The sequence below is a fragment of the Drosophila sulfurigaster genome, chromosome 2L (assembly GCF_023558435.1).
Source record: "Drosophila sulfurigaster albostrigata strain 15112-1811.04 chromosome 2L, ASM2355843v2, whole genome shotgun sequence".
NCBI classification, from domain to species: Eukaryota; Metazoa; Arthropoda; class Insecta; order Diptera; family Drosophilidae; genus Drosophila; species Drosophila sulfurigaster.
The window spans coordinates 13036323-13048450 of NC_084881.1; the positions used below are offsets into that span (position 1 = coordinate 13036323).

The 12128-nt window shown below is 35.8% G+C and overlaps 1 protein-coding gene across 1 annotated transcript; it reads right to left on the minus strand.

Moving 5' to 3' along the window:
• Nucleotides 1-62: 62 nt before the first annotated feature.
• LOC133849169 (unextended protein) lies at nucleotides 63-11467 on the minus strand. Its single transcript, XM_062285080.1, has 8 exons — nucleotides 10874-11467; nucleotides 4672-4993; nucleotides 4396-4584; nucleotides 4111-4326; nucleotides 2664-2837; nucleotides 1955-2600; nucleotides 1630-1896; nucleotides 63-1569 (listed from the first exon to the last, which is right to left on the minus strand). Exons 1-8 carry the CDS (start codon nucleotides 11323-11325, stop codon nucleotides 992-994), a joined length of 2844 nt encoding a protein of 947 aa, XP_062141064.1. The 5' UTR covers nucleotides 11326-11467; the 3' UTR covers nucleotides 63-991.
• Between the last annotated feature and the right edge of the window lie 661 nt (nucleotides 11468-12128).

Below are 12128 nucleotides of genomic sequence, written 5' to 3' on the forward strand. Positions count from 1 at the left end.
ACTCACATAATGCGATGGACACGTTGAAAACCAATAAACTTATTGAATTTATTATTGAAAGAGTTTTGTGTTTTTGTTGTTGTTTGTTTTGTGACTGTATTGTGTATATAGGCTTTTAATTTATAATCTACTAATTAACACCTTTAAGATAAATGAACAACAAAAGAGAAGTTTTCAACCTCTCCAGTAATACAAGTTACAGTTTAAAGAGTTTTATGCTACATGAAATGTGGTGGTGGGAAGGAAGGGGGTTATAGAAGAATAGAGTAGTATATTATAGAATATAGTTAAGAGTTACGAGTTGAATGCAAACATTAAACAACAGTCGAAACGAAACTTGTGCAAAATTGGTAAAGTATATATTATTATTTGTTCACTATAATAACATTTTGTTTTAGACTCGACTTTAAGCTAAACTATAAAAACATGTATGTGTATACTGAGCAATAAACAAATTTAACAACAAAAATCTAACTAATGCAGCGCGCTTTCATGCATTTAAATTTGCAATTATTCATCTTTATCATTATCATCATTTGGAAGTAGAAATATGGGAGGAGGGGATTGCTAGCAGTGTTGTGTTTTTAATTTCTCTTCTTAAGTACGTATTTTATGAGGTAATATTTATGTTAATGCATGATTAATTTCAGAATACGAAATCATCTTTTTTGCCTACTTTGATCATAATTGTTTAGTTTGTATTATCTTTCTAGTCAAATGTAGCAAGTGATTGGAACATCATAATAATATCAACATAAATAACAATATTTAAGGAAAATGAAGCAAGCAATAGGTTTTTCTCAATTGTTAGTGTAAATCAATCTATATGTATGTTGTATTATTTTGCAGCAACTAGGTTTTAGCGTTAATTTTGGGGATGGTGTTGGATGCGCTCCGAATCTGAATAAGATTTCGTATTCGTATCCGAATCTAAAGACTTTCGTCGTTGTCGTTGTTTTTCATGTTATTGTTGTTGTTGTTGTGGTGGTGGTTATTGAGGCTTGGTGTGCTTGTTGTTTGCGGATGATTCGTTTGTTCCGTCGTCCGTCTTTGGCAATAGCGGTGTCGAGGCCGCCGTTCCATCCCTGTCATCGTTATCTCCATTCTGCAGATCACCACCAGCCACATCCGATGTGACCAGACTGCTCAACGAGGCATCTTCCGTATGCTCGGGACCATGACCACGTTGACCATGATGATGACCACTGGCACTGTTGCTTCTATCATCGTGAGATATATCGTTGTTAGTCGGCGACGATGCGTTGCTGCGAGTCGGTTTCGACAGACGTCTTGTACTCTGGCTGGCCGCAAGCAAGCGCGGCTTATCATCTTCGGTAATGGAGTGCAAGAGACGCTCCACCTCATCGTCGAATGTTTCGCTGGAGAAAGTTCCCGACTTGCGACTCTTCTCCAACAACGTGGCCTTCTTGGCAGTCAAATATAAACTACGTTTAATTGCAATATATATCACATCGGTCGAGGCGCGCACGGAGTAATCGGGCACGAAAGTTTGACGTATCTTCGAATCCATATTCAGCGACTGCATTGATCCCATTTGGCTGGGAGAATCTGCAATAAAATTTTGGGTGTTATTAAGGCCTTCCATCAGCTAGCTATTTAATTGCTTACCAATGACAACGTTCTGCACTAAGGCTTGCGAACCGAAATAAGTAAATGGACCGCTGTCGAAGAGCAGACCCTCCTTGCCAATGGTCACCTCGACGCGACCCTCGAGGATAAGTACGAAAAAGTCAACAGCTTTGCCTTGCGTGAATATAAACAGACTGGGATCATCCTTGCTCTTGCCCTTGACCTTGATGTTGTGGAACACGTCTTGATTAAGTAATCGCCGCAAGATCGGCTCCGAAATGATATCCTTCTTGAAGGCATCAACAGCTGCAAATTTCAAAACATGTTATACGAAATAAATGCAATTGAATATAGCAAGTCTTACCAGTGCTCAAGTACTGGAATGTGGCCAGCGTCAATTGAGGAGAAATGCGCACAGTTTGCGCCTCGCGACGCTCAGCAAATGCTGAAAAGTCGGCCTTTTTGTAACGATTGCGACGCGTCTTGGTGCGATTATCGACAAACACATCAGTCTCATCCACAATCTCGGCTTGAATGAGTTCCTCGATGACATCCTCCAGGGTGACAAGACCAACGGTTTCATAGAACGGATCACCGTCACCTTCATTGTTGACACGATGCACAAACGCGATATGTCCAATTGTGCCCTCCTTGAACTGATTGAACATAATGTCCAACGTGTAGTCCTCAAATACGAAATGTACAGGATTCTGATAAAATTCGCACAGAGTTCTCAGTGGCGTATTATCATCGGTGTCAACGAACGCCAAATCCTTAATGTAAAGCAGCGTGACAATGTTCTTGCGATCGCCATCGTAGACGGGAATACGCGAATAGCCAGAGTTCATAATATCGGAGACGGTTTCAAAGTCAAGCACAGCATCGAGGGAGAGCATGTAGGCATCGTTGATGTGGGTCATAATGTCCGCCACAGTCTTCTTGCGCAGCTCCAAGGCACCAGAGATAATATTCACTTCATTCTTATCCAAATCGTTGACATCGTTGGTCACCTAAAGCAATACAAACAATTCTTAGTAAAGCACACAAATTCAGAGGCATATTTGATTACTTACGCGCACAAGCTCCTTTAGGCGCTCACGGTTGAACACATTGCCAATCTCTTCACCCAGACACCAGTCCAGGACACGTGAGATGGGATACGATAATGGCGCAGTTATGGCCATCACCGTTTTGGTAATCATGATGGTCTTGGCGCCAATTGCCAAGCCATGACGCGAGCACACAGCCTGCAAACAAAATCCAATTATTAAATGAATCGAAGCAAATTAAATAAAAAAAGAAACCTTCAGCCAATTGTAAGATACATCTATCTATTTTAAGGTATCACAGATCAAATATTCTCCACAAAAAATGATAAATTATTACAATAAAACTCTTAAGAACCAAAAAATGTTTCTATTTTTCAAAAAAACGCTTTATATAAGTTTCTTTACAGCTTGAGAAGCATGTAGAGAAATTCCAAAATAGATATGAAAAGCATGAATAGTTGTCAACTTTGATAGCCTTAGCTCTATTTTTATTATTTATAAGAAATCTAAATTCTAAAAATTATCCATAAGCTTATAGTTTTTGAGAATACATATTCATGGGATATAGTTTTTGCTCATGAGTAGAATATTGAGTAAGTTAATCTATTAATTTAGTTTACAATTTTATACTAAAACCCAAACTATTACAATCCAAAACAAGTAAGAAAGTTACAGTCGAGTGTGCTCGACTATGAGATACCAGCTACCCATTTTTAATAAAGGCAAAATAATGCGGTATAATTTTCAAAATATACCGAAAATACTAAAAAAAATACTAAAAATATACCAAATGGTATGTTTGGTATATCGATATAGTACACCATTCAAAACGGCACAATGTGCCAGATTGTCGGCCAAAGCAACTCAGACCCCTAGTAAGTAGGGGTTTTTGCCCATACAAAAGTATTTCCTTAATAACTTCCACAATTTGTATCTGATCGCAACCAAATTTTCAGGAATCATAACTACTATAGTAATTATGGTATATACCAAAATTGGCAGCTCTAGCTTTAAAATTAGGCTTGTTATTCGATTTTTTTGATTTGCGGGGGCGGAAGTGGGCGTGGAAAAAATTTGAAACAAACTTGATCTGCGTGAAAACATAACAAATGCTGTCGAAAAAAAATTGTAGCTCTATCTCTTATAGTCTCTGAGATCCAGTGTTTCATACGGACGGACGGACAGACACACAGACGGACATGGCTAGATCGTCTCGGCTGTTGACGCTGATCAAGAATATATATATATTATAGGGTCGGAGATGCCTCCTTCTACCTATTACATACATTTCCTGCCGGCACAAAGTTATAATACCCTTCTACCCTATGGGTAGCGGGTATAAATATTATTGAAAAGGGATAATTATTCATTAATTCAGCATCCCATATTAGTAACCAACACATTTTTCTTTTGTATGTTATTTTATAGTTTAAATTTGTCCTTCTATCAAATGAAAGAAAGTAGAACTCACCTGAGGTGTGATTTCACCAAAGAGCACGATGGCCAGCGTAGAGAATATAACGGCAAAGAGTCCAGAGGTCAGACCATCCAGCAGAATGGTAAAGGTGGAGTTAACCAACACATTACCCAAGAGAATACTGCACAACAGATAATTACCTTGATCTCTGACCGGTGCAATTTTGGCGGCATACTTTCTTTCTTTTTCCGTGCCAGTATTACGCAATATCTGCAATTCAAAAATATCGTTGTTTAATCTAGTCAACATCATATTTAATAAATGCTAGACTATACACACCTTTAATTCGGTACGATCCATGGCCATGAGACCCAGATTGAGACCAGAGAAGAGGGACGAGAAGGCCAGACAGGTGAAGATGACCACAATGGCCAACCAGACTGGCAACAGTGGCTCATGCGTCTCCAATTTCATCCAGGGCGAATTGCCCTGATGCTCAAATGGGATCGTCTTTGAGGCCAGTCCTTGCTGCTCAACGTTAAATAAAATAGATGATATAATATATTCGATTGATTCGATTTGTCATCATGACTCATGGCAGAGTTGTGCACTTACGCTGACTCCTTCATCAATCTTCGCACACACGTAAAGTCCTTTCTTGGAGGGCGGCACGTTTATCGTGTAGGTCGCCGTGAGGCCATCGGGAGACACCTCCGATGCCTTAAACGTTTCCGTAACTGGCTTCAGGCATGGACCCTGATAGCCACTCTCCTCGTTGGTGAAAGCAATCACGGTGTTCTGCTTGAGACCAACTCCGAACAGTCGGATGGTTTGCTCTTTTTCGGCTAAAATACTGGGAATGCCATCGTTCAACTCGGAGGTTCCATCCTCCAAACGCATTCCAATAATTCGAACAGCATCATTCGAAAGTGCAAGTCTGAAATCGAGAAATCAAAATTAATTAAACATCAAACTTTATTTGATTTGTTAAATATATACAAATTAAAATATATTTCATTATGTAAACGATTAAAAAGTAGATGAATTCAGAAATCCAGAAATCTTCAAAAAAGTTCCACAATCAGAGATTTTTGATTTTCAGTTTTAACTTTTTTTTAAAAAACAAATTTTCTTTAAAAAGGGATATATTCAAACATTTAATACAATATAATTCTACATATTTGTTAATTCATTAATTGAATTCAAAAATTCAGTCTACTTTATTGACTAAATCGCTAATCACTTTGATCGAAATAATACCAATTGGACGTCTGCATAATAATATTTAATAGTCTGGCATATTTGTGGAAATATTAAATAAAAAAATATATATATATTCATCTCAACACTAGGCTACACATAAATAAAAGATCGTTCGATTTATGTGTCTAGTCCAATATACAAAAATTTGAGGTTGAGTGGGAGAAAAATAAAACACAATTTTCCTCTGGACGCTTTTGTGTCAGCAATGTGGCAGCTATATAGAATTACTATCTATACAATTAGCTTTAATATTTATATAGCAGACGTTAGAGCAAAAAAGACAGATCTGTAGAAAATCTCAATTAATTCAACCCAGACACTAGTTGGCATAGAAACAGACCGCTAACATCGACTGCGCTAATTTAGCATTCAATTTGCCCATATTTTATTTTAAGTTGTCGACTCCATATACAAACATGCACAATATACTATATAATCGATCTATTACTGTTGTAGATAAGACACATAAACCTCAACGTTGAATTTATAAAGCTGGAAAAAGTGTCAAATACAGAGAATTTGCTAAGAATCACTGACCAGTTTTTGTTGATAGCCATTTAAGAAGGCTGTGACGTAGAAATTACGCACTTGACGTATAGAATTATGCAATAGCTATATCTTGAGATAGGTGCGAGAGTTCTCCTACGTAAATAAATGAAATGAAATTTGAAATTCGCCAATCAAACCGGATTAAACCAAACTGTGCTGCATCGGAGAAAACCAAAAAAAAAAAAGATAATCTTCGTCTCTTTTTTTTATGATTATTTGGAGTCGCAAGTGAGAATTGCGCTTGCGTCATTTGCGACGCGTTCTTATCGTTGTTAAACGTTATCGTTAACAAAATACTATATGTATACCATCGTATATCTCATTCGATCAAGTGCAAAGACAATCATGTTCGTCCCCTTTAATGTGTGCTCTCAAGTGTGTTAAGTCCAGGAGCGTATCAAGAAGGTTTCAAAGTGGGCCCTTGATCAATACGTGACGCTACAATATTTATTTATTATTAGTTTATATCTTTGGTTAGCATCGCGTTCATGTATTATCAAATACAGATTGCATACACTCGTGTTGCCAACACAAACATGCCTCCAAATCGTATTCTCAACTCTTGAATTTGGTTGTGGGAAAGTCACGTGATTAAGCTTAAAATATACAAACCGTATAAACAAGTTTATTTTTTCATTGAATTGGAAGAATTCTCTGCCAAGACACTCTATCTTTTTTTTTATTGTACCATAATTTTGTAATAAAATTTTATTCTTAGTTGAATTTCTTGATATATAGGCTTTTCCTCCACAACCCATAATTTATTTTGCTTGCTTATTTGACAAAATCATGAAAAAATTTCATTTCAAATATTCTGCAATAATTTACTTTTTCAATATATATGGATGATTTTACTATACATTATTAATAGTTTCAATCTATAAATACAAATAATGCTCTGGGACTGAAAAAATTCCATTATTAGAATGTTGCATAACTTTCCATTATTTATACATTGACATGTGAGAGAAAACATTGCAAAGTAAACACACTTAGTGACAAGTTGATAAGACTGCAGTTTAGTCAAACAAAAAGTAAGAGTGCTTTAGTCAAGATTATACCGCGTTCTATATAAGCAAAACAAAGGGTAACTTGACTTGATTATTGAGAAACTTGTCTATAGCATTTAAGAAATTTCATGCAAACAAGTTATTGAAAAGTTAGAGGCAGATGAAAAGCAAGCATAGATGAATGTCTTGATTATTTCTAGAAAAATAAATGATATATTTTATTATATAGAATATCTTATTTTATTAAATTGCATTCTATAGGGGAACAAATATTTAGGCAACTAAAAGAATAAATCACTGCAATAATCCACAATCGCCAATGACTCCTTCTACATAACATACATACATATCCAATATTCTATATATATTATATGAATGTAGCCCCATAATCACTTTTTATGCATTTTATTTATAGTCGCTAGTTATTTATAGTGGACATTCACCCAGAATGCTCATAAATTGCCCCAAATCTAATGGTGTCACGACTCATCCGACAAACCCTCAGACTTTTTTATTTTGAGAGGTCAGGGTCAATTGATCACTTAAGCCATAGAAGTCTCAATGCAAATGCGTTGATTGCCAATCAGTCAAATTAGAGGCTGAAGTGAAGGGGGTGTAGGGATGCTGTCATGTTTATGACAATCTTTTTGTCAATTACTTCAATTAGTTGGCGCCTCACAATTCCATTATAAAAGCGTGGTCAAAATCTTCGGGACACGGGTCAACTTAAATTAAATTATTTGTTTGTGTGGATCAATTTAATTAAGTTGACACCGTGACACCGCATATGCGTAAGTATGTCTGTATGTAAATACGTGTGTGCGTGTGTGCACATATGGGTGCAGAAGAAGTAATCATTAATTACAAGAGTAGTGTGAGGAGAGTGGAGAGTGGAGAGCGAATCGCTAACGCAAGCATACATTCGCATTCGTTCACACATACAATCAGAAAACAATAAAAAAACAAAAATCCTCGTTCGCACCAACCGAATCCAGATATTTGCGGTTTTGAACGGCAAAGCGAAATTTAGAATTAACCGACACCATGGCAATAATGATGTTGTTGCTGCTGTTGGTGTTGCCGCTTTTGCCGCTGCTGCTGCTGCTGATGCCGTCCGTTGTTGTGTTTGGCAGTTTTGAAAACATTATAAGAGTGCACACACATCCATATGCTTATACTTGTACAAATCGAAGTACACATGAATGGTTGTGTGTGTGTGCGTGTGTTCAAGGTGTATATATGTATGTGTATTGATTTTGGTGCGGCTTCATAAGGTACACCTGTGCCCTATGTGTGTGTGTGTGTGCACATACACATCAATGCTCATATGAGAGTGTGTGTGTGTGTGCTAAGTCTGTTAACTTAAACTCAAACGTGCTTGGCTGGCTGGCTGGCGGTAAGAGTGGCAACGCTTAAGAACGAGAACACAATGAGTCATTAGTGAAACTGTTTGCAGTTTTTCATTGACGTTTCTGCGAACTTTAGGGCTGTGGATTGTGTGTGGATCGTAGTGTGTATTTTTTTGCTTTGCGTCGAGAGTATGCTCTTAGTTGTGGCGCTTATTTTAGTGTGAGTGTTTGTCCATACACATTTTAAAATGATCATAAAATTGTATAACCGCAGCGTGCGCGCTGCTTTAACCAAAAAATGAGAAAAAAAACGAACAAATTTTGTGAAGCAATATTTTGACTGTCTTTTATTATCTACCGTGCCAGACATGCTACATATACAAGCGTCTGGGACGTATACACTTTCATACATTTATAATAAATACGCAAGCATTTATATACATATGTATGTAGAAATATGTCCAAATACAAATGTACATACATTCATTTGTTTGTATGTGTGTACATATTCACAGTATGGGCAGCAAGGAATGGCGATGTTTTTGCATACTTAAAGCACGTTAAAAATAGAATTTTTGGCAGCCGACTCAAATATGAACCATACATACTTATGTATGTACGACTATGAATATGTATTATGCCAGTACGTGTGTCAATATGTATAATATGTCTGCAAACAGATGATATTCCGAATTGACATGCATGTCTGCACACAAACATACAAACAAATATAACTCGCATACGCATTTACACTTATACATTCATACATATATGCGATGTATGTATATATTTAATTATGCATTAGAACACGTACATATAATCGCGTCGTTTTGTCGTCAAAAGAGTATTTGGTGACCTCAATAATTTCAATTTTCACTTCAGCGAATTCTGATTTGAGGATTTATGAAAGCAACAAGTCAACGAATTTAGGCGCAAATCAAAAAACAAACAAAATCCACACGCACACTATCAAATGCATTCAGTTCTATATCTGCATGTGTGTGTTTTTGTGCTGGTATTGTGCGTTGATAAACATTAAATGATAACAACAGCAAGAAATTGAGTCAGAGCAGCCTTCAGCGCGAGAGAATAAAAATAAAGTAAATAGCATTATCGGTACAACGAAAAGAGAAGCGTCCACACTACCGCAGAGCTGAGATTGCGTGAGAGGCAGACGATGATGACGACGACGATTGTCAGTAACCAGTCCCCCATATTGTACACCCATTAAAAGTTCGACACAAAAGAGCGAGTACTTTAACCACTCACATGCACATATACATATACGTATGTATGTGTGCATACTACAAAGTTGTTACAATAATAGCTATGCTCAGTCTCCAGTATGTTCTAACACAACTTACAGTAGGGAGCGTAACTTTTAAAATTATATTTTAAAAATTACGAGGTAATAATTTTACTTTGATTTTTAATGTTTCCATCCAATTATATATTAGTTAAAAAATAAAACAAAAATAGACAAACAAAATAATTTGTTTAGATTTAATTGAAAAAAATAGGTTCAGTGTAATTCATTTAGTTGAATTTAATTATCTTATTAAAAATAAATAATAATTTATTGCATCCCCTTATTATTAAATACCTATCATTATATTAACCATTCTCAATTGGAAAGATTTTCTGCCTACAACACTCATTATCAGACTGTGATTCCAGGGAAGTCTTCTTGTTTACCCCTTGTACACAAACTGGATAAACAGGGTAGATACTATATATATGCATATATGTAAGAACTGGCAAAAGCAATTAATCTTTTATTAGTCATGTTCGTCTCATGAATACATACAATTCATCTTTTGCCTTATCTGCATTTTTTTATGCTTGGTTTTCTAGGGTATTTCACAAGTCGAGAAAATTTTTGTTTGTATATTTAGTGATCAATTACCACGTGTTAGAATAATTAAATAAAAATTAAATATTTAAATATGAGAAATCAACTTATGCATCACGAGAGAGATTTGTCAGCCTTTGTTGAGTTTAGTTGTAAAACATTGCAATCGCTAATTTTAAATATGCTGAGTAAGATTGAAAACTCTTATGGATTCCAATTGTGGATACAATGACTTCATAACTTCCAATTGGTTGAAACATACCTCCCCTAAATAATTCGAATTTGAACTTTCATTTTAGTAGAGAGACTGTCAAATGAATAAAAAAACTAGTTGAGGGAATTTCTATAGCATTTCCATTTTTTTTATGCTGATAAAAATAATCTAAATGACCTATTGGAATATCCAGCTTTTGGAAAAACATGAAAGCTTTCTGGAGAATTTGACGAGAAGCTCAATGGTACCACGTATTTTCTAGTCGGTCACTTATTTGATTTTCGATATTTATACGTACAATTAGACATGCTGTGCTAAGAATATCAAAAAACTGAACCAAATAGATACACATAAAGCAGCTCCAGAGAAGTCCACCAACTAAACTACTTATACGTCTTATTGGAAGCATATATATAGATGTGTGCGTGTGAGTGTGTGTGTGAAGATGAAAGCCTCCTGCCTATTACGCATACATTCGTACAATTTTTATCACGCACACACACAGAGAACAACATGTCCATGAATATGAATGAGGCAGGTGGAAAGAATTTAATTAATTTTTGTTTCAAATTAAACTTGCCTTGCGTTCGTTTCGGCAACTTTCGATTCCTTCAATATATCGACATCGGAGTTGGCATTATTACTATTTAAAGTATTATTATGATTATTATTATTATTGTCGTCTGACCGTAGATATTGTTGTTGGCTTTGATTTAATGGTGGCGCACCAACAGCAGCATTAACATCATTTGCATAAGCGCCGAAGCCCAAATGAATACAATGTGCAAACGCAAATAACGCAATTATGAAAGCAAGATTTATGCTATTTATTTTCGTTGTTGATTTGGTTGTTGGGCGACTCTCCAATAAATCTCCCCATAATAATTTTGACTGTGCAATTGATTTTCCATCTTTCACACGCGGCGGCATCCGCAAAATTGTCGAATTGTTGCAAACGATTTTTGCTGGCTGGCACTTTGACACTTTAGTCCGATTCTGGCATTGTTTTAAACACTTTTCACTTTTTTCCATAATACGTTGTTGTTTTTGTTTTGTTACTTTTATGTTCGTAGTATTTATGAATTAGGTTCCTCAACTAATTTGACAAAAATACGTCCGAGCGATTTGTTGGCACAACACACACGTAAAGCTCCAAGAAGCAATATGCCGAGTGACTTTTGTTTTTTGTCTTTTTGTTTCCTACGAAGAAGAGCTTTTTTAAAGCTGCTTTATCTTTTGATGACTGACCAGAGCTCAACATTTTTTAAATATACGATGGAATATATCAAAATACAGAAACCGCGAGAAACGCCACATGGTTACACTTTCAAAAAGAAGGCGGGCCATTTTGAACAGGAATCCATTACGGTGATTCAAAGACCAAATAGTCCCTCTAGAAGATTTATTTCTTAGATCGACTGTCCTCTTCCACTTATCAGACTTTTAAGATCAGAATAAAATGATTCTGATAAATATTAGATAAACAACAGCATATTTTCCGGTACGAATTCCGGTGAAGCAAAGATTGGTAAGACTTGCAGTGTAAAGCTCAAAAAGAAACGTTATAACGAAAAGTTTGGTGCCGTTCACTGCATACTATTCTATAGAAATTCTAATCATGTTCAAAATCATCGTTGATACTATGAAAATTATAAAAGGCTATTTTACATATCAATGTATTTCTGCTAAATTAACATCTTTGTAATAATAATACCAAATAGCTTCACTTAAAACTCCAATTTGCCGTTTTAATTGCTTTCATTTGTATAAAATTGTAAAAGTGCTTGTTATTATTCACACCTATATAATTTTTTTTAAGTAATTATAGCTATTGC